The sequence below is a fragment of the Myxine glutinosa genome, unplaced genomic scaffold (genome assembly GCF_964187855.1).
Source record: "Myxine glutinosa unplaced genomic scaffold, kmMyxGlut1.1 SCAFFOLD_1085, whole genome shotgun sequence".
In the NCBI taxonomy this organism is placed as follows: Eukaryota; Metazoa; Chordata; class Myxini; order Myxiniformes; family Myxinidae; genus Myxine; species Myxine glutinosa.
Window position 1 is genome coordinate 72,603 of NW_027617180.1, and position 27,722 is coordinate 100,324.

The window sequence follows — 27,722 nt, forward strand, 5'->3', positions numbered from 1 at the left end:
TTTCTCACACCATATCCGTAACCCCCATAAACTCCCTCAAAACCGTCCATACTCCTTCCCACATGTCCATTTAGGTCTCCTCCTACCACAACAACTTCCTTATCTTTCACGTTTTCCATCAGCTTCTCTATTGCACACCAGAACTTGTCCTTCTCTTCATCGCTCCAACCAACCTGCGGAGCATATCCTGAGATGACGTTCACCAAGAGCTTTCCAATCATCATTTTCACCATCATCAACCTTTCACTCACTCTCGTCACACTCACCACACTGTCTACAAACTCCTCAGAAAACAGGACACCAACACCATTCACACCCTCCGGGCACCCTTGCCACACAAACTTGTATTTCTGTCCCTACCTACCCTTCACCATTCTCACACCACTTCCCTTCCATCTTGTCTCCTGCACACAACATGTCAACTCTTCTTCTGACCAATACTTCCACCACTTCTCCTGATCTCCCTGTCATTGTCCCTACATTCCACGTCCCAAACCTCAGAAACCAATCTCCACGTCAGGCATCAGACTTTTCGTCGTCATAAATGGAGTGATTTCCACCCTTGCTTCGATCGGGTTCCCCACCTTGAGTTTTGACGAGAGGGAGTGGGGTCCCCCACGGGGTGCTTCGGGCTGTACTCTGCCCATATCTCGTTGTAATTGTCATGGTTCTCTTTTTGAGGCAATGTTTTTATGGCCGGATGCCCTTCTTGACGCCAACCCTTTTAGTCGCCTCTTACGATACGCAGGGATACGGTGTACCTATTCTAAACCGGGGTACACACCGGTCAGTGTGAAACAACTTATCTTAAACACAAACCAGAGAAACCATGAATCGGATGGGAATTATTTTTTTTGTATACAGAGTCCATGCTCGTGAAAGAGCTAACATTTATCAAGCAAACAAATCAAACAAACAAGCAAACAAAGTAATACAATTACAAATAACATTTCCATTCGTTCGTAACATACATAGCAAAATAATAATAATATTAATAATAAGCGTAATTACACAAAGATTCAAAATTGATACAAAACTAAAAACAAAAAAAACAAAACAAATTGCAATGCGTTTTGGAGGACCTCCGCCGAACCCCTGAGACTGGCTCACTGAACCCCTGGGGTTCGGTCGAACCCAGGTTAAGAACCACGGGTTTAGGAGGAGACGGCGTGACGGACAGAAAGACGGAGCCGATTATAATATCCCGCCGGTTTTTCCCAATAGGCATGGGGATAAAATATGGAGGCAAGCAGGTTGGTTCTCGTGCTTATTCGTTTGAGGTGATTGCTGAAGAGCAAACGGTGTGAGATGAGTAGTCCGTTAGAAAACGAACGCAGATATTGCCCAGGATGATGTAGTATCAAGCCTTGTTTGTTATTCATCTTGCTAGAATTCACCAAATGTCCGTTCAAAGGTACCGCAAAAACGGCTGAACCGATCGCAACGATATTTTGGGCGGGTAATCCTGGGATCCACTGGAGTAAAATAGGGTATATTGTTTTTCCAATTTCAGCTTTGGGCTCCAGCATTTTCAGGTTTCGACTCCTGCATAACGTTATTTTCCCGGATGCCGCACAAACGGCTGCACCGATTGGACTCGGTGACCTTGGACAAAGACCTTTTATAAGGACATAGGTTGAATCCCTGCTTGAGAGACTGCCAACCCCCTCCCCGCCATCATGGTCGTCTCTCCAACTCACAATCCCACGAGATATGCGGAAAGGACGACCCAAAACCAATTACCTTCTTTTTGATTCGTATATAAACCTCATTAAAAGTAAATAATGACCTCGGCCAAAGTTCAAACGACGTGAGTTTAATCTCTACATGAGAGAATTCCACATAGCTATTTGGGTGGTGTATACGCTAACAGATCGCTGTCTCCATCGATCTTGCCAAGGCCGTAACACCTATCGGCTCAAAATCCTTTTAACTGTTGACTTGGTAGTTTTTACAATGAAGGAAACATTAACAATGTTGTTAAAAGTTTATTTTGTGATTAATTGGAGATATGTTGTTTGGAATGAAAAAAAGAGATATTGAGTTCAAGTTAATTGACGACATGCCGTGATGGTTTCTACTTTCTGAACGTGAACTTCGCGGATCGCCATATGCAGATTCGCCACGCATCCACAATCAATGTTTCTATTCGTGAACGTACCCGTTTGTTTGCGTACGGGTAAGTTTTACATGGAAGTCCTTCACGAACTTGCTGTCCATGTCTGACGTGTGACTGAAGGTGCTACAGTAATGTGGAATTTATTGGTTTCATGCTTTAGCATTCGCTGTATTTGCATTGCCTGTTTGCTTCCGGCCTCCCACCCATGCGTAGCACGGGTATTTCACTCGTCCTCCCAATAGGAAATACCTTAGCCTTTGAAATTGGTTGTATTTTCGAAGAGGTCATCAAAAAAAGAGATTTTAGGACTGCTTGTCTCACACAGTTTGCTCAAAGTCACAGTGGGAGTTGATGTGTCGGGTAACGATGCAGCTCGTTTGTTATTTGCCTCGGCACAGAATGCGTTCCCCATTTTAGCTAAATATGGAGAAAAAATATCGCTTTCAATACAAATACTTCCATTCAATAACTCATTTATTCAATGACAAGAGATACATTCAGCAACAGGGAGAATGGTGAGGGAGAAGCATGTACTTGTGGTCATATTCACAGTGAGGGGCAACTACACCCACCAGAGGACTAGATGGTGAGGGTTGATAAGTTGAAACCAAAACTCTCATCCAGAGATCTGATCGTGTTTGAAACGACGAGGTCAATTTGAAATGGTTTTGACTTTGACATGAAGGACAAAATCTAAACGGGATGTATTGTCATGTCCTGGTGATCAGACGTGGAAGTTGGGGTGAATTTCTGGCTGTACATCACACACGGCCTTGAGCAGCTTGTGTAACACGCAGTCCCGGTTCTCCTGATGGGTCCTGCCGATCGACTTGATCTGGCTAGTAGTACTTTCCTGCACCTTAGCAACCAGGTCACCTTGGGAACCAAGAACCTGGAGAAACACAGGAAACAACCTGAGGATGTGTTCTATCATATATCCTGGGTAAGCCTGGTGTTGGGTTATTGGTTAAGGTGGCTGGCTTAAGATCCTCGGGTTCCTGAGTTCATGCCCCTGTTGTACCGCTGAATTAACACCTTGCGGGTCGACTCGGCCTGTCATCCTTCCGAGGTAGACAAAATGAGTACCACCTAGCTGGTGAGGCACAGCCGTGCCCCAATAAAAAATGAAGCAGCCGAGCGCCAACAGGTTACATACAAATAATAATAATAATAATAATAATACATTTATTTTATATAGCGCTTTTCAAGAAGCCCAAAGACGCTTAAAATAAACAAGAAAAAGAGCAATCAGAGATTGCAAACCCTCGCCAGGATGTATTTTCAGTGGTTTTTTTAAGGCTTTTGTGTTAAAACAAATATGGCGGCCGAAACACGTGACCGATGACGTCGTCATTTTTTTTTTCTAAACTAATTTATTCCTAGATTATGCTCAATAAATTTCATCTTGATCGGATGAAGTTTTGTACTTGTCGAATTATGACGTCATAATGGAGGCACCTATGACATCATTAACATATTTTATTCCCCATGGAGAGCTCTTTACAATGAGCCATGTCTCAATTTTTTTCTATTCAGTGCTTTCGGAGATATAGAGGTGCAAAGTTTTTCAGTTTTTCCAAGATGGCGGCCGAACCACGTGGCCTATTACGTCATAATTATCATAAAAAAATTCTGCAGGTCAAGTTGCACCTATGGTAAAAGATTTCCTGTCAATCGGACCAATGGTTGCAGAGAAAATCATATTTATTCTGTGCGGACAAACAGACAGACAAACAAACGGACTCAAATGCAATACCCTCCTCTGGCGAGGGTAATAAGTATATCCTGGATAATGTTCCATTGCATACCGTTACCCAAGTCGGATGTCCAATACGATAGCTCATGGTAGCGTACTTATCTTTGGGTCGATTGTGACCCGACTATAAACTCTCGGATTGGTGCTCCGCAAGCAGAATGTTGCGTCACAAGGCCTCGGGTGTTCCATCTGGTAACGTTAGTTCATCATCGGCGAATTTCATTCCACTGCTGGATGAAAGCCTCAGCATGCTGACGCCATGTTGCTCTGTCTCTTGCTTCGTTGTTCCAATTGACTCTTCCCCAATTTTTGTCTATTTCATCCCTTCATCTTAGACGTGGCCTTCTCTGTTCCCGTTGCCATACATAGGTCTCCATGACAGTCAGAATTAGTGGTCATTGAAGACCCTAAGGTTTCTCACAAAGAGGTTATTGCTATGACAACCTGGTTAAATTCCTGCCCTAATGAGTAAGGGCCACTGCACTAGCAGCACAGTCCCACTTCAGAAATGATGCAACCATCAGGCTGAATTTGTAATTTCATCCCAGTGCAATATGCATATTCCAAACGACGACCCAGGGTGGCCCAACACCGAATACTGTTGAGGTTCCTGGCGTACATTCTTGTTTCAGCCACTTCCGTTAGTGTTGAGGTAAAGTTGTTATTATTGTCAAGTAAAATTTTTTACATGAAATAACTTGCTGTGAATTGAAGGTGTCGAGGCAGCACTCGTTTAGACTATCTAGGCCACCTGCTTCAGAAAGGTCAATGACATTGGTAGTTGTGGATTGCCAGCAATTGGTTTGCATAGTTCATGAAGGTGACATATGGTACTTTGGTTTAGCTTCATCATAGTCTGTTTTCAATGACTTTACGGTGTGATTTTTGTTTTTATGAATGAATATTGTGCTTGTTTTTAAGCATCCATGCTGCTCGTCAGGTTCACTATGTTAACAAATATAATTTCGTTCAAAATTTTTGGAGATTAGCAAACCTGTACATTTTTGGAATATTCAGAGCATGAGGAATCCAAAAATCAATGTTGGCATTTGCACAGACACCTGCATGGCCGCCATTTTGGATTTTCAAAATGGCCGCCATAAAATACATATTTTGCGCTATCTCGGCTTCTAGCCAACCTAGAAACTTAATTAAATATACTAATCCTATGTTTTCTGGGTCAAGGAATCCAATAAAGGCCTCAAAATAGTGCTCAGGACTATAGAAAAGCAGCAAACAAAGGTAATTGAAAACCATTGTCTTTATATTTGTGATATAACTGTATTACATAATACATGATATTGCAAGTCCTTTGAAGTTATAGGTTTGGGTTTATAAAGCAAGAAAGCAGCCTTGTTAGTATCAGATTGAACTATAAGTCCTATACACAGGATCTACGAGGTCTATACCATTCAGGAATATGCTTTTACAGATCTTCATCACTGTCCTGAGTGTCATTTTCGCAAAGGTGTCTACGCAAATGCCAACATTCGTTTTTGGATTCCTCATGCTCTGAATATTCCAAAAATGTATAGTTTTGCGAATCTCAAAAAATGTTGAACGAAAAAACATAGTGAACCTGACTAGCGACTGGCGATGTTTGTTTAATTGTCCAATGGGTGCTCTTCCATTGTGCTATGTCCACTGTACATACAGTGTGGTTGAATTTTGTTGTCGTTTCGGATAGTTTAATCTTGGGATTAATACTTTTGAAAAATTGTCCGCCCACTCCAAAATTACAAACACAAACTTTCCCCGTAACCGTTGTGCACTTGTATGTGCGGCATCATATTAGGTTCGTAGTAAAAACACTGTGTCTCTCGTTTTACCGCTTCTTGTCGTTGACGAAAGTCGCTCTCCCGCTGTTGCCTGTAGGCCTCAATTGCCACTTGGGCTTCTTCTTTGGCCTGTTTCAACCTCCGTGCCTTTCCTGGTGAAGCATAAAAAAATGAAAGAATCGTACGTTATCATATAATTTATCATATCATATGTAATTTGAGAAGTGTCTGGTTTTGTGTTTGTTTTGACTTGTACACACTCCCAAACCATTGGACGTAGTTGAAAACTGGTGGTTGTATTCGGGGTGTGCACGGGAACGTTTTGGGTGATAAAAATTTTTTCATAACTCCTGGGGTTCAGGGTGGGGGAGAACCCTAGTTTTTTTCCATGTAAATATGTATCGTAAAGCGCCATCTGGTCTAGGCCTCCATTACAAGTCATACAATATACCACAGACATCATACAAGTGGGGGAATAACCAGTCCGTACAGACAGGTTCTTTGTTATATATATTGTTATGGTTTTGCGAATGAAGGCAACCCCCCTATAGGCAACCCGCGAATGAAGGCAACCCGCGATCGTCTCCTGCAGTTGGCACCTTGGATTGGAGCGATTCCTGGTGTCTTCGTCCACCGTGCTGATCGACTGAGCGGGCAGCCCTGCGTAAAGCGTCTGCCGAGCCGATCCTCGCACGTTCGCTGCACGACTGAGCCCATCCGGGCGAAGCCAAGACGCGGCCGCGCTTCCCCGCGCATACCCTTTCCCCCTTCCCCGAACGAATGAGGGCCCTTGTCTGGGAGTATAGGTAAGGCTGCTAAGATTCTCTGCTTTGTCTCTGTTCGGTACATACCTGTAATTAAATACTGTGTTTGGTACTTCCAACCTGGCCGTCGTTGTCATTTTCCATCCATTGACCTAGCATCGCCCGAATTAAAACCGCTCAATCGGGTCCGAAGTACGCTTAGTGTAACGGCACGGGTCACGCGACGCACAACCGCTCGGGCGTCAGAAAGAAGTGTGACTTGTGCGGGGTTCAGTCCCCGCCCTCAAGGCTGCGTGTGTCCGAAGGTATCGGGGTTGTGACCGCTAACCCTTCCACGCGCAGCTGCGGGCTCGGCAGCTGAAGTTGCTTGGCAATCCGCCGAACGCGAGCATAGTCGCGGACGACGGCCCCGTAGACTCGTGGACTGAGGTCGAGGCCTCACCCACCTCAGGTACCTCCCCATTCCCGGAGATACGCAACAATATATATATATGTATATATATATATATATATACACAAATAATTAAGTTAAGCACCCCTACACAACGAATTAAGGTAAGCACCCCCTAATATATATTCTTTGTGTATATGTATACATTGGCATATATTCTAAGGTATGTGAGATCAAATAATGATTGGTATGACATTAGCAATTATCCATTGATGAAATTGAGTGATCAAAGTGAAAAAAAGTGATTGGTTGAGTCAGTGATCCGATCACGTGGGTCCTACACACGTTATTGACGCAAAGATCGCTAGAGGTCTTCTCAGAACAATGACTGTACGTTAGAAAACATAAACGTCATCCACACTGTCCGTGATGGACCTATAGCTCCATACTTAAATTGAGGTGAAAATATGCCTAAAATTCCCAAAAAATTTCACCTTAAATTATTCAGAATAAAATATTGAAAACGGCATGATTGTTATGTTTTTATGTGACCATAATATCACTTCTCCAGAAAATATAGCAATATCATGGGTATATTACACTGTTTTGACGACAACAAACTTGTAATGTGCGAGGTTGTAAAAAAACGGGGGGGGTGCTTAACTTAATTCTTTGTGTATATATATATATATATATATATATATATATTTAAGTACAAGTCTATCCATGTTGACTGCACTGAAACCCTTTGACAACACCAAGAGGGAGACAAACTGTCTACTGTCTAAGCCGACACCGTTATGGATGAGTTAACTTGTGAAAACACAGGTAGGGATTGGGGGGCAACAACCCCAAACACCTGCACCATCATACATGCCCACTCACCTCCAATATATCTATTACCCTCTGTGTCTAATTATCCATTTCTGTGAAATCGATCCACTGCACTTGCGCTCCCAAATGCACCGATAACATTGCTAAAAGGTGTCCAGAACTCAATGCAATAAATTGTAAATCTGGTCTAACTCGACATCGACACATTTCCAGCACAACCTCCTGAAACATGCCTCATATTAGCCACGTCTCTTCCCGGAGGAACTGGAGAAGCTCTTGTTTTCTGACTTTGTGTCAGTGAGTATTATATATGTTGGTGATAGAAACTGGTGTTGGCTTAGCGGTTAGGGTGCCGGCTTGGGATCCTGGGTTTGAATCCCGGTCGATCACTGAATTAACACCAGGGGGGTTGACTCAGCCGGTCATCCTTCCGAGGTCGGCAAATTGAGTACCCGTTCACTGGTAATTCCCTGCATGTCGCAAGAGGCGACTAACAGGGTTGGCGGCAGGAAGGGCATCTGGCCATAAAACATTGCTTCAAAAAGGGGACCATGGTGCCTGAAAAGGCCAACCCCTGCTCTGTGGGGGAAAATGGCCTCTAAATGTGGTTCTTCTTCTTTTTCGATATATGTTGGTGACATTCTGCAGTTAAAGCCTGTTTATAGTTTTTTTGTATGGAACCTCAGACCACGGGTTTTGTCAATGCGCCCGGCTGCCATTGGTTACACGAGCGGGCACTCCCGCCCTCTGGGTGGGAATGCCCTTATCGGCACAGTTCGGTGGGCAATGTGATGCGGCACAGCCTTGGAAACACACTTTGCAATTTTTGTCATTTTTGAAAGAAATTTTATTGATCACAACATATCGTACTCCGTCCATATCACAAAATAAAGGAATATGATTTGTAATACCGGTTATCACCAAAGGTGGCGCTATTCCCACCACGTCCACCACAAACTGTCCTGTCTAACTATTCCCACCACGTCAATTTTGGAGTTTCGGTGACGTCCACGTTTCGCTCCATTATCATCTGAGATATATGAGTTGTGCTGCAAGGCCGAAGAGCTTGACTACTGTGGCCTTGGGCACATGTTGAGTTTAACCATTGATTGATTTTTACCTCAAATGTGGGTTATGTCTAAGTTAGCCACCCTGTCTGTACCTTCGGGGTTTTTTTCACATATCAACTTTAAATCAAACAACTTTAATATATTGTTGCGGATCTGCCGCCGGCCTTCTCCCCTTACCAAGGGGTGATTAATCCCCTTGTCTTTACTGACCTGGCGCGACCCGAGACCTATCACGTCCCTTCCAGACAGCGCTAAATAGGATTTCAGGACCAAATTCGCTGTTACCTAAGTACTAGCGCTGCCCTGAAACGAGGAGATAAGCCTCGCACGAACCACATGTGTTGGTGATACGCCGAGCGGTTGCGTACACGTGATCTGCGCCGTTATAGATGGTGGAACCCGATTGAAGCGGTTCTTATTCGTACCACGCTTAGTCAATGGAGAAATCACAAAGGCGATTGAATTGGAAAGCAAAGGAATAACAGGTTTAATTATTATTATTTACAATGTACAATGGTAGAAGAAGCAGAGACACAGAGCAATCCTTAAAACAGTCTTATACTTAATACCCAGGACAAACGGGCCCGTCTCACACACACACTCACACGGGGATTGCTGATGGGCAGGTCGATGTTCACCAGCGCGTCCAGGGATGGCTCCCGTGCAGCTCTCTCCGGCCCCCGGTACGTCCCTTGGAGATGGAAGTAGGTGAAAGCAGGAGCTCGCCGGGTGTCGCCTGGACGGAGCGGGTTATCACGGGGCGAACGGTAGGGAGCGGACTTTGGCGCAGCTGGCTGCTATTCACTTGCGGTCATGACCGCGTTCACTCGCGTGGCCGAAATGCGCTATATGCATTACCGGCGCATCTGGTTGCGCCCGCGTACTTTGTACGGCCAACGCCTCTTCTTCTATCTCCTGGCGCGCACGTTCTTATGCGAGGTCAAAGTTGAACAACAGCGAGTGATGCACGTTCGTCTCTCTCTCTCTCTCTTCACGTCCTTTGCCACTGCCGTATGCACGCGAGTCCTTTTATCAAGCTCCCTCTCTGCAAGTCCTGCTTGTAAGTCCTTTTGCCACCACCGTATGCACGCGAGTCCTCTTATCAAGCTCCCTCTCTGCAAGTCCTGCTTGTAAGTCCTTTTGCCACCGCCATATGCACGCGAGTCCTCTTATCAAGCTCCCTCTCTGCAAGTCCTGCTTGTAAGTCCTCTCAATCAAGTGTTCCCGCGCTAGTCCTCTTGAGGGCTTTGCGCAGCGGGTTATATAGGCACGCCCCGCGAACCTTCTGGAACTCACCAAACGCGCCTCACCACGCCCTCTCACGCCATTCCACTCGAGCTCTGATTGGCTGGTGGCTCTTACCGTCATCGCCTCTGCCGCTCCCGACCTCAACGCCGCCTCCACCTTTTTAGGCCTACCTCGTGTTACTCGACTAGTGGGCAGCCAAATGGGGATGGATGGATTACGCCCATAGAGGTAGAATTGGAAGGTGGACGCAAAATGAATGGGGCCTACTCTGCTGTCTTTACACAACGCAGGTACTAAGAGGGGAAATGGCCTATTCTTACACATACCAAGACATAACTATACTACAAATGGGCCTATATGTTGCTCGTGTGACTAACTATGAGGGGCCAACCTTTAACCTTTAATGCCTTCAATGTGCCAATCTCAAAACCGCAGCACTGCCACCCTCCCTTTCCAGACTCGTCCCCAAGTCGAACCCACACAAGTGAGAACGACCGGTTTTGAGAGGTTTGGGACTAGTTTTTAAATTACGTGTGACACTTAGATGTGGTTCCCCTCTAACATTTAATCTAACTCCCTGTATGTGACAGTTTTACAACACTAGATATGTCCCACCTACTGCGTTGTGTAACTAACTCTAACCGACTCACACCCACAGCTAACCAAATTGCAGAATTGTTTTGAAACTAAACATAAAGCCGGTGGGTAGCATCTTATTTACAATTACAGAACCTAATTATTTACATTTCTATAAGCCAGGACCTGTTCTTTTTGGAAAGAAGTTTGGAGGGGAGAAAAAGCACAGCAAGGCACCAATACACATAACACATTTCACAAAAAGTTCACATTTCAAATGTCATATTTGCTGCTTGGCTGCATCTTCTTGCTTCCTGCTTCATCTTCAGTGTGCAATAATAAAAAAAGCTTAAAGGTCTTCTTTCCTGGCACACCAGAATACAACGTATAAACCGGGTCCGTTTTTATTGCCAGCAGGGCCAATCTCATGTGGTCCGACTGCGTGACATCGATGCCACTTAAAACAAGTCGTCTGCAGGTGCAAGGTAAGTTTGCAGCAAATGACTGCTCAGCAAAAAGGCAAGGCCACAGAACGTGTGGTCCATAAGGTGTATTGTGGTGCAGCAAAATGCAGCAGGGGTGCCGCACAGGTGTAGCAAGTGTTACGTGGTCCCCTTGGTGAATACCTGGTCTCGGTGACCCCCGGACCGTGAGAGGAACTTCGCCAGAAAGCTGTATTATATATGCGCTTTAGCCACGCAATCCATATGAATTTCACCCAAGACAACTGATGTTCAAGGATATATTTCAATGGTAATGATACCATACCATTTCAATGACACAACCACGGAGGTTTTCCCCGAGCAATCAACAATACACAACCATCAACAATTCCCAATCCACAATCAATTCCCTATGATTAAGATGGCCATCTTATATATGTGTGTCCCGGTGAGTACTCACGACCCCCTTTTGGTCTCGGTCCCGCACAATGTCTCTGGGCCCCTCCTGACCAAGATGATGGTCGGCGTCGCCGCACTCGGGCGGTTGAACGAACCCCGGGTGGACGTGTTTCCACCGGGCAGGTATCGTACCGCTACCCGGCACCCCGGCTGCCGCCCCTCGTGGCCACGCGAAGCGGGTACGGGAAAGCAAGCCAAAAGCCCCACGCCGCTTGCAAGGCGTGTTAGGCCCCCACGGGCGACCCGTACGCGTCTTTTAGACGGTGTCGCGACCGGTGCCAAACGCTGGGTCGGTGCACGGCCACACGACAGTTTGACGTCCACCGGGCAGGTATCCGTCCCGGTAACTCCTCTCGCCAGACAGGCTCGGGAACGCCGCTTTTCCACCCGGCTCAATCAATCCCCCCTTTTGTCGGAGCGGGGCGAGGAAGAAGAATACTCGTCCTTTTTCCTCGTGTCTTTTCCTCTTCCGTTTCCGGTCACTTCCGTTTCCGGCCACTATTTCAGAAGGGCTCCTGACCCTCCAACCACAACAACCTTAATATACTACACCCGGATAAGCAAAGACCTGAATGGTAATTCACATACATTCACATAAATATGTAACACTCCCCCCCTTCAAGAAAGAAAGTTTGAACCCAGCGAAAACTTTCTTTGCCGGCCAATTTGGAGAAACAAACCAGATAACTCAACCCCCCCCCACATTATCAGTTCCCCCCGGGCACAGTTATCACTTAAAAATAAAGCAACCAAAATTTCACCACAACCCCTCCAGATTACTCACTCTGGACTAAGCACCAGCAACGACATTGTCCCTGCCAAATCAAACTCCATCTCATGACCCTCTGACTTTGACCGTCAGTTTCTTGTGAATGAAGGTTAAGGGGTTGATCAAAGATCCAAAGTTAAGCAACTCGATAGCACTTTTTTCCGGGAGGCCAAGCCGAGTATTCACTACATGGATGCCTTTAGGAACGTGGAGTTCACGGTTAGTCTGTGCAGGAAAGTTCTCTACATGGGCGCCTTGAGGAACGTGGAGTTCACGGTTAGTCCGTGCATGAAAGTTCACTACATGGACGCCTTTAGGAATGGCGTTCACGGTTAATCCGTGTAGGAATCTTGGCTCGGCGGCTCTGCCGCATTCAGTGCTTCAACTTCTCAGAACTTCCCTAATAATTATGGTGGGACCGCTTGTCCCTGTAGTCCCATGAATAGCGGTCTCCTTCTCGGCCACTACTTTGACAATCCTTCCTTCGGGAGCTGCCGTAACTCAGGGAGCCTCCATAATAATATCGATTGCGGCCACCACCAAAACTACCGCCCAGTTGTCCTCTCCTGTAGACCTCTCGACGCCTACGAAATGCCTTCCCTACTGTTATGGTCCGACCCTCCAAATCCTTGCCATTCCAATTCTTCTCTGCCTCTCTGGCGTCGTTTGTGCTGGCAAACGTGACAAAGCCGAACCCTCTTGACTGTTGCGTTTCCCAGTCTCTTACCAACCGCACTTCCACCAGCGGCCCATATCTGTTGAAGACAGAGGTCAGAACTTCTTCCTCTGTTTTGAAGTTCAGTCCCCCTACAAATAACTTGGCACTTTTGTCGCCATCCCGAGCTGGTGTGGTGTTATTTTCCCTGCTGGGTTCTTTACCAACCCTCAGGTTACCATAAACTTGACCCCCGGCCAAATCATTCCCGATAACCACAGATACACCCTCTACAGGAAGCGTGGCTTGTAAACCGACGGTGACCGGTCCTGACACCAAATCGGACTCCAAATGGATGACATGAAGGGGAGCACTAACACCGCCCCCGATCCCCTGTAAACGAACACTATCCCCCGTTGCCGTCTCCTCGGACCATGGCAAAATGCCTTCAAGCATTAAAGATTGATGTGCCCCTGTGTCCCTCAATATCCTAACCGGTTTCCGGTTAGTCGAGGCTCCATCCCGTGACACAAACCCCTCTGAAATAAATGGTTGGTAACCCTTTTGATGGCGATTTCTCACAATGGCCATTGCGTTTGGAGTCGTAGTAGTCGGACTCCGCTCTGGGTCTTCGCTTTTCCTGCGGTAACAACTGGACATCAAGTGTCCAGGTTTCTTGCAAAAAGCGCAAGTAGGCCCGGAGGAAAAACTCGTGGTCTGCCTCGGGCCCCCCGAACTATAAGTTTGTCTTGGGCCCGCATCCCTCTGATTTCGAACAGGTGGGGTATCATAGTTGTCCCCATAATCATCTCGAGGCCGCCGCCATGTATGGTCGTTCTCCGCACCTGCTGTTCCCCACCTCCCCTGCGGAGATCTAGGCGAGGAGTTAGGTTCGTGGACCCCTATTCGGTGGGTTAAGGCATAATCATCTGCCATGGTGGCTGCGTCCCACAACTTTGGCACTTTCTTTTCCTGCAGGTACACTTTGAAGTCCTCGTGGACACACTGCTGGAATTCCTCCACCAGGATCAAGTCCCGCAATGTTTCGAAGTCTTTCCCGACTCCTTTTGACTCACACCACCGATCAAACATGTTTTCTTTCACTCTGGCAAACTCCACATGGGTCTCACTCTCCCTCTTCCTGGCATTCCTGAATTTTTGCCTGTAAGCTTCCGGAACCAACTCATACGCTTTGAGGATGTGCGTCTTCAGTACCTCATAATCTGCACATTGGTCCATTGGTAGCGCTGAATAAATTTCCTGAGCTTTCCCCACCAGCACACTTTGCACGAGTATGGTCCAGGCCTCCTCCGGCCAGTTTAATTGTCGAGCCACTTTCTCAAAGTGTGGAAAAAATTTCGCGACTTCTTTTTCACTGAACGGTGGAACCAGCCTCACATGTCTGCCCACATCCCAGGTTTTCTGGTTAGGTGTCGACCCCGTCAGCAAGGGTGGTGCCTCTCCCCGTTCTCTCATTAACTCCAGCTCCTTGAATTTGATTTCTTGCTGAAGCTCCATGTCACGTTCCTTTAATTCCCTTTCCGCTTTTCTCTCCTCTGCTTCGAGGTCCCTTGCAGCTCTCCTCTCCTCCGCTTTTCTCCCTTCTAACCTTTCCTGGAGTTCTCGTTCCACTCTCCTTTCCTCTGCTTGCTTCTCTTCTCTCCTCTCTTCTGCTTTCCTTTCTTCTTCTGCTCTTTCCTTTTCTGCTTTCCTTTCTTCTTCTTTAATCCGTTCCTGGCTCCGTAATTGCAACTCCAGTTTCCGGAGCTCAACATCTTCTGGTTCTTCGGGTAGCCACTCCCAGGCTAACTCGTCCCATGTTCCTAATCCCACCATAGATTGTATCACCGTGGCCTGCAACTCTGCCTTCCTCAAATTAGTTCGGACCTCCAAGTTAAAATGTTTGGCCAATTTCAAGAGGTCCGACTTTAGCAACGCTCGGAACTGTGCCTCACTCGGGGTTACCACAAAGTTCTGTGCCACAAACGCCATGGTGCCTATCGTTAACACCTGTTAACCTTCACCCAAGACTTTACCCCAATTTCTCAAAAAAATATTTACCAATTAATAATTAATTAATAAATTTTAATTAATAAAAAATTATTATTTTATTATGTTATACAATTTTAGATCCCGGACGAGCCCCCAATTCTGTTACGTGGTCCCCTCGGTGAATACCTGGTCTCGGTGACCCCCGGACCGTGAGAGGAACTTCGCCAGAAAGCTGTATTATATATGCGCTTTCGCCACGCAATCCATATGAATTTCACCCAAGACAACTGATGTTCAAGGATATATTTCAATGGTAATGATACCATACCATTTCAATGACACAACCACGGAGATTTTCCCCGAGCAATCAACAATACGCAACCATCAACAATTCCCAATCCACAATCAATTCCCTATGATTAAGATGGCCATCTTATATATGTGTGTCCCGGTGAGTACTCACGACCCCCTTTTGGTCTCGGTCCCGCACAATGTCTCTGGGCCCCTCCTGACCAAGATGATGGTCGGCGTCGCCGCACTCGGGCGGTTGAACGAACCCCGGGTGGACGTGTTTCCACCGGGCAGGTATCGTACCGCTACCCGGCACCCCGGCTGCCGCCCCTCGTGGCCACGCGAAGCGGGTACGGGAAAGCAAGCCAAAAGCCCCACGCCGCTTGCAAGGCGTGTTAGGCCCCCACGGGCGACCCGTACGCGTCTTTTAGACGGTGTCGCGACCGGCGCCAAACGCTGGGTCGGTGCACGGCCACACGACAGCTTGATGTCCACCGGGCAGGTATCCGTCCCGGTAACTCCTCTCGCCAGACAGGCTCGGGAACGCCGCTTTTCCACCCGGCTCAATCAATCCCCCCTTTTGTCGGAGCGGGGCGAGGAAGAAGAATACTCGTCCTTTTTCCTCGTGTCTTTTCCTCTTCCGTTTCCGGTCACTTCCGTTTCCGGCCACTATTTCAGAAGGGCTCCTGACCCTCCAACCACAACAACCCTTAATATACTACACCCGGATAAGCAAAGACCTGAATGGTAATTCACATACATTCACATAAATATGTAACACAAGGTACAGCTGCACAGTTCCGTGTTATTGCACACTCCCCCTCCAAAATGGGTCCATGGTTGGGGAGGGGAGACAAAGCACAGTTAGCAAAGGAAAGGACACAAAGGTACACACAATACAAGGTAATGCAACGCGAGGGGCACGGAGGAGCGAGCAGAGCAGACTCGTCCCTACTGTCCACACCCCCCCAACGTCGGCTACACTACAGTACCTTTACCCCTCCCTGTATTTACACTTTACAAATTCGTCTCTACGTCCTGTCTCCCATATCCCCCTCAAAACCAAATTCGTCTTCCAATCCCTCCCAAGAAGGAAGAGATGGAATTACACACAATGTCACACTTCCACGTCAGGATGCGTCTCACTTACTCAACAGTTTACAAAACCCGGTGTGGAGTTCCGTCTCCTTGGTGAGTGGATGTGGATGGTGCGAAGAGATTTCTCATCCTACCTATACTCTAATAACATTAACTCAGTTACACTACCCGGGCTCTTGCCCTGCCAATTGGCATCTTTAAACTATGTGGTTCTAAAAACCAATTCCCATTGATCATCCTGTGATGCCATCCAATTTGGGTCTCACTCCCCAATTTTTCTTACTGTGCCTTTGCACAATTTCAGGGCTGGGTCGTGTGGCTCCACTAGCAGGTCTACCTACCTGCGCACCTCCGCCACTGAAGTCGCCACCCGAGCTTACCTTGCTCCTTGCGACTACCCTAAATCGGGGAAGGCCCCTCCTGGCTCTCTCACCCCTCTGATGCCCTCCTCGGCATTGGGCTACCCGGGTCCTTCTCCTGGATCCTTGGGCCCCACTGAACACTACTCTGACTGGCTCCCAGAGCCTACCTGCGGCCTCACCTGGCCGACAGACTACCAGTGGCGGAGTGCCCCAATAACCATACGCACCAACAAAGCCCACACGCCCAGCCATTCACTGACTCATGCACCCATCCAAGCACTTCCTACTACTTCCTGCACCACAGATGTCAATATCCAAACAATTTACCTAAGCCCTCTACCTGACTTTAAACTACCCTCCCTGGGTATTCGTGAAGTGGTCCATCTCCCCCCATTCACTCCTTCGCACCATGCATTCCACACCACTCATTCCACACCATTTATTCCACACACCAAGCTCTCTTGCACACCTCTTGTGCTCTCATACCTTTCCTCCACTTGCACCCCATGCAAGTCAATTCCCTTCAACTCACTCCATTCATCCTCAATACACCACTCATACACCACCTCTGGTTATTCCCAACCAATGCCTCATTTGCGCCTCAATCTCAATACACACAGTGATTCTCATTCACACAGCATCATCTAACTAACTACTTCCCTCTAATACTCGTGCTTTCCCGTCTTCCCTTTACACTAAGCACTTCCCTCGTCATTATCATCCATCTAATCTCTCTACGTCCCCTCTACCTGTACAAAAGTCACTACTTAAATCTCGGTCTCCTATTGTCATTCTTCTAAAGCCCTAACAATTATCCTAGCCCGCCCTCGGCTAGTTTACACTGCCACCCCATATTCTAATGCTCATGTGCCACAAAAATGAGGGATGGTAAAACGACCATCCCTCCACACCGGGCACCATTCCCCAACACTATCGCCATTTGTCCACTATTCTTGAGCCTCTCGGTGCGGAAATACATCGTCGTCACAGCTCGGCTTCGCAAAGCCGAGCAATGCATGCGGGTGGTTGGTCTACTGTAGGTTGACTCCGTCCGGCATTTTTGATTCAGGGGAGGAGGTTTTGTTGGGCCAAGGTTCCAGGCGCCATCCCTGCGCGGAGCCTTTCGGTCCCATGCACGATGGCCCAACCTCCCCTGGTCGGAGCACCGCGCCCGCCAGGGGGCGCAGCTCCGACCTCTCCTTCCTCCCTTTGAACCATGTCGATGGCCTTTCCCGCCAAGGCGCGGCACCGACCATACAGGGCGGGGCCCGGCACGAATCGTGCACGCCACCGCGGCAACGATCCCCGCCGATCCCCGCTGCACACAAAGCACACCACGCACGGAGGGCTCGCGTCGGCTATCCGTCGCACTTCGCGCTAACCCCCTGGTCTGGATCGATGCCCGAGTCGCATTCTCATACCGACACGCAACCCATTCCTCTCTCGCACACCGAGGCGCCCCCCATACACTCCATTACTGCACTCTCCTGTGCACACTCTTCTCTTGCACACTCAGGTGCACACCACTCAGGCGCACTCACGCCGTTCACACACTCCATTATCACACACTCCTGTTACACACTCAGTAACAACCACGGGTGTGCACTCTCCCGGTACACACCCAATCACACGCTCTGTTGTGCACTCCTGCACACTCTCTACCACACGCTCCGGTGTGCATTCTCGCACACTCTTCGGCCATCGCACACTCGGTTTCACACTCGGTTTCACACTCTTCCCACATACACTCCGTTATACACTCACGCTTCGGTGCCGTTCGCACACGCGCGCCATTCACCCTCACACATCGCACCATGGACCTTCCACGAGCGCCCGGGTTACGTCGCGATCCTAAGTGCGCCAAAAATCTTTTCGCGCCAAACATTTTCGCGCCATACACACTCCTACTCACCTTCGGGATTCTCTTCTCCACCAGCACCTGCAAACCTTTATTTGGATTAGCAAGCACGGCATCACAATGCGAACACGGACTTTGCACATCCATCAGTTCCCTCAATTTAATCTCCAACTCTGCCGTCTCTTCGGCCCCAATTCCAATTATAATCATTTCATTGTCCTCGACGACTGCTGGCGCCAATAAAATTTCGTATTCCAATTCGACCTTCCCCGGCGCTCCCGACATTCCTTTATTCAATTCGACGGCCGTCGGCTCTTCTACACCCTGAGTCGCGATCTATACCCCCTCGGTCACTCCGGCCACGCTCTGCTCTACCTCGCTCTCCCCGCGTTCCTCGCACCGCGTTACCTCGTCGCGTACCAATGCGACCTCTTCGCCCGACCTGCGCCCAATGTCCTCCACCATCTCTTCTACTTCCCGGGTGTATTTGTCACTTAGGGCATCCATTCGATTAGCCAATCGATCCCCCATTTTTTTTCATTTCCTTCTTAAATAGAGTCATGAATAACTGCATTTCCTTAAACGTTGGTACAGCGGGCGCGGCCCTCGTCACGTGCGAGGTGCCGCCATTGTCTTTGCCAGCTGCCGCACCCTTATCAGCCTCCACCACCAACTGTCCCTCTCGGTCCTGAGTTATTAATTCCTCCTCATCATTTACCCCCACCGGCATTCGACCGTCTTGGCTAGCCATGGCACGAATTAAAATTTGGGTCTTATACTAAATTTTGGTCGCTCGTAATTTTGGACCAAATTTGTCCAAAAAAAATTGGTTGGGTTCCAAATCCCACTCCTGACACCAATTGTTGCGGATCTGCCGCCAGCCTTCTCCCCTTACCAAGGGGGGATTAATCCCCTTGTCTTTACTGACCTGGTGCGACCCGAGACCTATCACGTCCCTTCCGGACAGCGCTAAATAGGGTTTCAGGACCAAATTTGCTGTTACCTAAGTACTAGCGCTGCCCTGAAACGAGGAGATAAGCCTCGCACGAACCACGTGTGTTGGTGATACGCCGAGCGGGTGCGTACACATGATCCGCGCCGTTATAGATGGTGGAACCCGATTCAAGCAGTTCTTATTCGTACCACGCTTAGTCAATGGAGAAATCACAAAGGCGATCAAATTCGAAAGCAAAGGAATAACAAGTTTAATTATTATTATTTACAATGTACAATGGTAGAAGAAGCAGAGACACAGAGCAATCCTTACAACAGTCTTATACTTAATACCCAGGACAAACGGGCCCATCTCACACACACACTCACACGGGGATTGCTGATGGGCAGGTTGATGTTCACTAGCGCGTCCAGGGATGGCTCCCGTGCAGCTCTCTCCAGCCCCCGGCATGTCCCTTGGAGATGGAAGTAGGTGAAAGCAGGAGCTCGCCGCGTGTCACCTGGACGGAGCGGGTTATCACGGGGCGAACGGTAGGGAGCGGACTTTGGCGCGGCTGGCTGCTATTCACTTGCGGTCATGGCCGCGTTCACTCGCGTGGCCGAAATGCGCTATATGCGTTACCGCCGCGTCTGGCTGCGCCCGCGTACTTGTACGGTTCAACGCCCCTTCTTCTCTCTCCTGGCGCGCACGTTCTAATGCAAGGTCAAAGTTCAACAACGGCGAGTGATGCACGTTCGTCTCTCTCTCTCTCTTCACTTCCTTTGCCACTGCCGTATGCACGCGAGTCCTTTTATCAAGCTCCCTCTCTGCAAGTCCTGCTTGTAAGTCCTTTTGCCACCGCCGTATGTACGCGAGTCCTCTTATCAAGCTCCCTCTCTGCAAGTCCTGCTTGTAAGTCCTCTCAATCAAGTGTTCCCGCGCTAGTCCTTTTCAGGGCTTTGCGCAGCGGGTTATATAGGCACGCCCCGCGAACCTTCTGGAACTCACCAGACGCGCCTCACCACGCCCTCTCACGCCATGCCGTTCGAGCTCTGATTGGCTGGTGGCTCTTACCATCATCGCCTCTGCCGCTCCCGACCTCAACGCCGCCCCCACCTTTTTAGGCCTACCTCGTGTTACTCGACTAGTGGGCAGCCAAATGGGGCGCGGGATGGATTACGCCCATAGAGGTAGAATTGGAGGGTGGACGCAAAATGAATAGGGCCTACTCTCCTGTCTTTACACAACGCAGGTACTAAGAGGGGAAATGGCCTATTCTTACACATACTAAGACATAACTATACTACAAATGGGCCTATATGTTGCTCGTGTGACTAACTATGAGGGGCCAACCTTTAACCTTTAATGCCTTCAATGTGCCAATCTCAAAACCGCAGCAATATATTGTTAATTCCAAGACGTTTTCAAATCGTTACGTCTGTGCATGACATTATAACATGTTAGATCAGGTCAATGAAAGGATCAGTCGGTGCATGACATTATAACATGTTAGATCAGGTCAATAAAAGGATCAGTCGGTGCATGACATTATAACATGTTAGATCAGGTCAATGAAAGGATCAGTCTGTACATGACATTATAACATGTTAGATCAGGTCATTGAAAGGATCAGTCTGTGCATCAACAACAACCACGGTCCCCGAAAAAGGCCAACCCCCGCTTTGCGGGGAAAAATGGCCTCGAGAGGTGGTTTTTTTTTTTTTACACACATACAATGAAATAGGGTCATTTACTGCCCATACCATTGGCATTTTGATCAATTTGTTTGTTGGTTTGCACATAATGTGCCAAAGTAGACTATAACTTTGATACGTTCTCTTTTTTCAATTGAGTACTTATATGAAGTATGTAAAATTAGCAACGTATCTACGTCTACAAAACCACACAAAATGAGTCTTGGTGATGGTCTGTAATCTTTGATTGCTCTTCGTTATTAAAAATGTTTTAATCTCATCAAATTTATTGATCTAAAATAAATAAATGTGGCACTTAATGGCTTGTTGCGCGAAAGGTGTCACCTAGACCGAACATATGAGAAGCACTGTCCTGAGGGATTATCCATTCCTTGCTCCCGAGCCTTCCCATTCCCGAAGAATTAGTAATCGGTCTGTTTGAGTGTGGAGATGAACGACAATGCACGGAGAAGCACGGTGCTGTGTCCAAAGGCGAGGGAAATTAGACTGAGGAGGCCTTACGTTTCCTTGCTTCAGCCACCTTCTCAGCAGCTCGCTTCTCGGCCTGCAGAAGCTGCTGGATCCCTTGTGACTGGCTCGTCATCTTTCCAAAGGTGTGTGGGGTTTCGTTCCAGGCTGGAAACGAGAGAGCAAAAGGTGAAACAACAACAACAACAACAACAGGCATTTTAAGGCCATTTTCCCTGCAAGAGCGGGGGTTAGCCTTGCGGTCCCCATGACAATCTTCTCCATCTTGCCCTATTTTCTGCATCTCCCCATATTAACCCCCTTGCCCGCATTTTTTCTTCCACCATCTTTAGCCAAGTCTTTCTCGGTCTTCCCCGTCCTCTACTTCCTTCTACATTCATTTCCATCACTCTTCTCAACCAGTCACTTTCATCCTTCCTCAACACATTACCAAACCATCTCAACCTGTTCCCCTTCACAGCATCAATCACAGGCTCTATTCCCATCATCTTTCGCAATTCATAATTTGTCTTCCTCTCTCTCAACGATACTTCGCACATCCACCGAACCATTCGCATTTCCACCCTTTCCAGCCTTCGTTGCTGCTCTACATTCATTACCCATGTCTCACTCCCATAAATCATAACACTTCTCACACATGCAGCAAACACCTTTCCCTTCAGCTTCAACGACACTCCCCTCCTCATCAGCACGCCACTCAGTTCCCGAAATTTCTTCCATGCACAGCTCACTCGAGCAACCATTGCCGAGTCTGATCCACCTTCTCCATTCAGCATGTCTCTGAGGTAACAAAATGTTTTCACACCTTCCAGCTTCACGCCATCTCCAAGATCCAACTCAACATTTCCTCCATCTGCAGCTCCCTCTGTGCACACCTTACATTTGAATGTTGCTGCCACACTGGTTAATGACCCTCTCAGACCACTACATTTTTGATGAACCCACTCAGCGCACATTGTACATTGAATGGAGTTCACTCCGACACCCTTCCTGCACTTCCCAGTTCTTTCCACCTCACCACATGCTTTACCACTTGCCATCACTTTCGTTTTTCTGATATTCACCTTCAGACCTTTCGTCTCCATACATTCCTTCCACTTGTTCATCTTTTCCTTCAGTCCATCCATACTTTCCGCAATCAACACCAGATCATCTGCATACAACTCCCACGGTAAACCCTCCTTTACGTTCTGAGCCAGCACCTCCATCACAGCTACAAATAGTAGTGGATTTAGTACCGACCCCTGATGCACTCCCACCTCCACCTCAAACTCACCACTGTTCCCGTCCTTCGTCCTTACAGCTGTGCGCACTCTCTTGTACATTGCCATCATTACTCTGATCAACCATTCCTCCATCCCTAACTTCCTCAATGCCCATTTCACTACTTCGTGTGGAACCCTATCGAATGCTTTCTCCAGATCAACAAACCCAAGAAACAACTTCTTCCAAAGAAACAACAATCAAAAGGGGAAACATGCCGTGTTAAAATGGATGTAAATCACAGGTGGGTCAATATCCAATCTGGTCATTTTCTTCTGCCTCAAACCCTCCTGCACACAATGGCTCATTGTCATTAGGTTATTTTGGAGTATTTCTCTAAAATAACCTGAGTGGGTCCCGGTGTCTGGCCGTTAACATTTGACTAAAACATCTCGCAAACTACCCAACCGATTATGGACCAAATTTGGTACGATGCGTCAGGACAGCAAGACCTCATGGAGTTGTGCTCCCCATCCGGATCCACATATCCACCTTCAAGGGGTTAAAAGGGGTTTTGAACCAAAAAGGGGGGTTTCGACTCAAGTTAATGGAATTTATTTTAAAATGTTATCAGAAAGCTTGGGAAATAACCGTCAGTCCTCCACTCGGCTATTTATTTATTTATTAAGCTCACAACTCTCTCTATCCCTCTTCTGTTCCCTGAGGGAAGGTTCAGTAATCTCACAGGGTAAGGATTGCAGTAGGTGGTTTGCCATTGCCTTTCCAGCGGTACACTGGGCAGGCATTTGTCATTCGTTCAGGGTGTCGGTGATAACATGCCTACTCTTGTGTTTATTGTCCATCAGGTAATGCGAGGTACCGTGGTACACGATGATGCAATACACCGTCTGTGAAACACCATGTGGTAGTTTACAGTCGAGTCTGGAATCGAACCCGGACTAGAGAGCTCAAAGGTAAATGTGTCGTGCGAAGTCCTTCCTTGGCACACCTGAGCTCCTCACCACATACAAGGCTTACATTTGCAGCTCAATGGAATACTGCTCTCCCCTCTGGGCTGGTGCTCCTGCCTCACACCTAACTCGGCTTCACGCTGTTGAAACCAAAGCGTTCAGAATCATTGGAATCTCCCGCGATGAAGCTAACTCCGAGGGTCTCTCACTCACTCACCGCAGGCAGGTTGGTGGTCTTTCCGTCTTCTACCGACTCCTCTCCGGCCTTGCTCCCCCAGCTCTCTCTCTGTGCTCTGTCCCCCAAATATTCCTACAGGTCGCACAAGATCTGCCTGCAACCCTCTTATGGTTAAACTGCCAAAATCTAGGCTCTCTGCTCACCTTCACTCCTTCATTCCTCTTTTCTCCCACCTCTGGAACAAACTCCCTCTCTCTCTCTTCAATCCCACTCCTCCCTCCAGGTCTTTAAAACAGCTGTTCACCACCATCTCTTATCTTCCCCCATCCAAAACCTTGATCTTTTCTACCCCCGTTAATTCACCCCAGATCCACTTTTTTGAAATACCGACTTCTTTCCTGGAAGTCGTCGCAGTGTCCATGTTTTATACCTCTACTAACCCCCCGCCCCTTCCCACGCCTCCTTTCCTCAAGCCCTCTACCTCCCACAGATCTCCCGATGTCCCTGCTCTCCATCTTGTTCTCCCGCTCCCTTTATCATATGTTTTATGTGTCAGTTTGTCTTTTTGTGATCAATGTTAGCTCTGACATGAGCCTCGATCTTGTGTACAAAAAAAATAAAAAGGAAATGTGTCATCTCTATCATCCTGTCAGTCATATTTATTAAAAGTCTCGGCAGCTCTGGGCGGCTGATGACGTAATACGTGCTTCTTCTTCTTCTTTGGTTCAATGCACTACCATTTTTTGATGTCGTCTTCAGACGAACATCCTAAATAAATTAGGATGAGGAATTGCATTTTGTTAATGTCTCAGCACAGAGCAACGTTACCTCAGATAGCACGGTAGTAACACCCAAGATGGTTCGTCTTGTCAGTCGTTCCAAACCCAATAAAGCAATATGGGAATTGGCGTCGAGCGTCGAATTGTACTTGACTAGATGTAAACGCGCGCGACAATCATCACCGGGACAGGTGCAGAGACCGCGCCGGACAACGGCTCACACACACCAAGAGCGAGAGCTTAAAGATTAAAAATAGCCGCGGGAACCATTCGGAATAATGAAAAATAAACACAAACACACGCGGACGGATGAACAATACAGAAAATAAAACAAAAACGTCGTGAGGAAAACACGTCGACCTTCATTTATACTAACGTGAGTCCACAGCGACGTTCGATATACATTAAGAACATTAAAGAGACCATTTGTTCCTATATTCTAGCTTGAAACCGTTACAATTATATTTTAAAATAGGAATAATAAAAAAAGATAAACGTGACGCGATTCTTACTCAGCGACGGGGACGAGCTGATCACGTGATGCTCCTGCGGAGGCTGTAGTGACGTCACGACGCTCTTTTTTATTTGTGATAACGCGTGCGCTTGTTATCGCGCTTTAATAAAATAATTGATTTTCATGCGATTTCACTTTATGTGTCAAAGGATTTCACTTTATGTTTATGTATAAATGATCCTTGCACGCAGATAAATGAAAACATTTTCCAAACACCGGGACCATCGACAATCGATATATTTAGACATAAACTGAGGGGTTCGACAGGAGGGAGGGGAAACACGAGTTTTAAGCTAGATTGGAGTAAAGGGAGAAGGAGGGATGTGTCATTATGTGCACGGGGAAGGACACAAATATTCTGGCTTTGAAGATATATAATATGTAGATATTAGTCCTCCTGGCGTAGAAGCGTACGTAGTATGTATATATTAGTCCTCATGGCTTAGAAGTGTACATAATATGTAGATATTAGTCCTCATGGCTTAGAAGCGTACGTCGTATGTATATATTAGTACTCATGGCTTTGAAGTGATGTAATATGTCGATATTAGTCCTCATGTCTTAGAAACGTACGTAATATATAGATAGTAGTCCTCATGGCTAAGAAGCGTACTTCGTCTGTTGATATTAGGTGATATATTACATACTTAGTATGTAGATATCCAAAGGATGTGTCAGCATCCATGATCTACTATCTGCACTATCTGCCATGATCTTTCCTGGGAAAACCACATTTCAAATCTGGCCTCCAAAGCCAGTCGCTGACTGGGCATCCTCCGTCGTGCAAAGTCCTTCCTTGGCACACCTGAGCTCCTCACCACATACAAGGCTTTCATCCGCAGCTCAATGGAATACTGCTCTCCCCTCTGGGCTGGTGCTCCTGCCTCACACCTAGCTCGTCTTCACGCTGTTGAAACCAAAGCAGTCAGAATCATTGGAATCTCCCGCGATGAAGCTAACTCCAAGGGCCTTTCACTCACTCACCGCAGGCAGGTTGGTGGTCTTTCCGTCTTCTACCGACTCCTCTCTGGCCTTGCCCCCCCAGCTCTCTCTGGGCTCTGTCCCGCAAATATTCCTACAGGTCGCACAAGATCTGCCTGCAACCCTCTTATGGTCAAACTGCCAAAATCAAGACTCTCTGCTCACCTTCACTCCTTCATTCCTCTTTTCTCCCGCCTCTGGAACAAACTCCCTCACTCTCTTCAGTCCCACTCCACCCTCCAGGTCTTTAAAACAGCTGTTCACCACCATCTCTTATCTTCCCCCATCCAAAACCTTGATCTTTTCTACCCCCGCTAATTTCACCCCAATTCCACTTTTTTGAAATACCAACTTCTGTCCTGGAAGTCCTTGGTGTCCTTGTGTTTTATACTTCTCCCTCCCCCCCCCCCCCCCCTTCCCCCTTCCCACACCTCCTCCCCCAAGCCCTCTCCCTTTCACACATCTGCCTGCTCTCAAATGTTGTGTTTGTGTGCTTCCCCTTCTCTCCCCATCTTGTTTTCCGCTCCCTCTTTTTATATATTTTGTTTGTCTGGTTGATTTGTTTGTGAAGTAAATGTTAGCTCTTTCACGAGCCTCGATTCAGTATACAAAAAAAAAAAAAGATGGCTCCCTGATTGAGCATGTCTGTTTGTGTGTCTCTCCGTTTGTTTCTTTGTCCGCACAGATTAAATATGATTTTTCTCTGCAATCGTTGGTCCGATTGACAGGAAATTTTCACCATCGGTGCACCTCCACCTGCAGATTCTTTGAACACATCGCCATTCTTTGAACACCACACCATCATGTTTTATTGGCTGTCACTCAACCCTGCTGTGTTGTCGGTGTGCTCCCCTCTCTTTCTTCTAGCTGTTCTTTCCGTTCTGTGTTCTCACTCTACCATGAGCCTCGACAGTCGACAATGTACAAAAAACAACAGCAATGAGCCAACACCACACTTAACTTCATTCAAAGAGCTACCGAGTTGGGGGTTTCCAGAGAACTTGAGGTACATAATGTAATGCTGTACTCCTGCTCCATGTGTGTGTTTGGTTCCGTGTTTTGTCAAATACCATATGCCCTTCCACCTGTAACGGGATCGTGTGCAATCTCGCGAGAGTACGCCACAGCTAATGGCCTGATGAACAAAGCAGTTATCTTGCATGGTGTCAGAAGTTAACCAAACTCACTGCTTGCTTTCCAACAAACGACCATCTATTTATCCGTGAAGATAAGTACCAGCCTGGAGTGTCAGCCATTACGGCTCTGAAGAAATCGCATCCCAAGCGCCATGCCTTGTCATCACAGCCGCAGGAATTCAAAGTGTGCTGTAGCAAGGATGAGCGGCATTTGTGGAATCAAGGGAAATGCCCTGCAAGGGAAGGGGCTCCACCTGTTGTCCAGCACTCAGCACCATACACCTGTTGTCCAGCACTCAGCACCATACACCTGTTGTCCAGCACTCAGCACCATACAGTAATGTACACAGCTCTATAGCTTGATATTTTAGTAATCTTTC

General features: G+C 47.4%; 1 protein-coding gene across 3 annotated transcripts; it reads right to left on the reverse strand.

Moving 5' to 3' along the window:
- Positions 1-834: 834 nt before the first annotated feature.
- LOC137438486 (V-type proton ATPase subunit G 1) lies at positions 835-27,566 on the reverse strand. Of its 3 annotated transcripts, none has more exons than XM_068133583.2 (4): positions 25,224-25,292; positions 21,614-21,727; positions 5,705-5,805; positions 835-3,011 (listed from the first exon to the last, which is right to left on the reverse strand). In XM_068133583.2, exons 2-4 carry the CDS (start codon positions 21,693-21,695, stop codon positions 2,844-2,846), a joined length of 351 nt encoding a protein of 116 aa, XP_067989684.1. In that variant the 5' UTR covers positions 21,696-21,727; positions 25,224-25,292; the 3' UTR covers positions 835-2,843. The 3 variants fall into 3 exon arrangements, with proteins under 3 accessions (XP_067989684.1, XP_078625206.1, XP_067989685.1); XM_078769080.1 differs by having other exon boundaries at positions 2,576-3,011; positions 24,761-25,246; XM_068133584.2 differs by lacking the exon at positions 25,224-25,292 and adding an exon at positions 27,443-27,566 and having other exon boundaries at positions 2,697-3,011.
- Between the last annotated feature and the right edge of the window lie 156 nt (positions 27,567-27,722).

Excerpts from the sequence above, each read along its gene's own strand:
- LOC137438486 (XM_068133583.2), bottom strand. The coding sequence starts at position 21,695 with ATGACGAGCCAGTCACAAGGGATCCAGCAGCTTCTGCAGGCCGAGAAG. Across the intron at positions 5,806-21,613 it reads GGTGGCTGAAGCAAGGAAAC|GAAAGGCACGGAGGTTGAAA; the intron begins GTAAGGCCTCCT and ends ATGCTTCACCAG. Across the intron at positions 3,012-5,704 it reads TTCGTCAACGACAAGAAGCG|GTTCTTGGTTCCCAAGGTGA; the intron begins GTAAAACGAGAG and ends GTGTTTCTCCAG.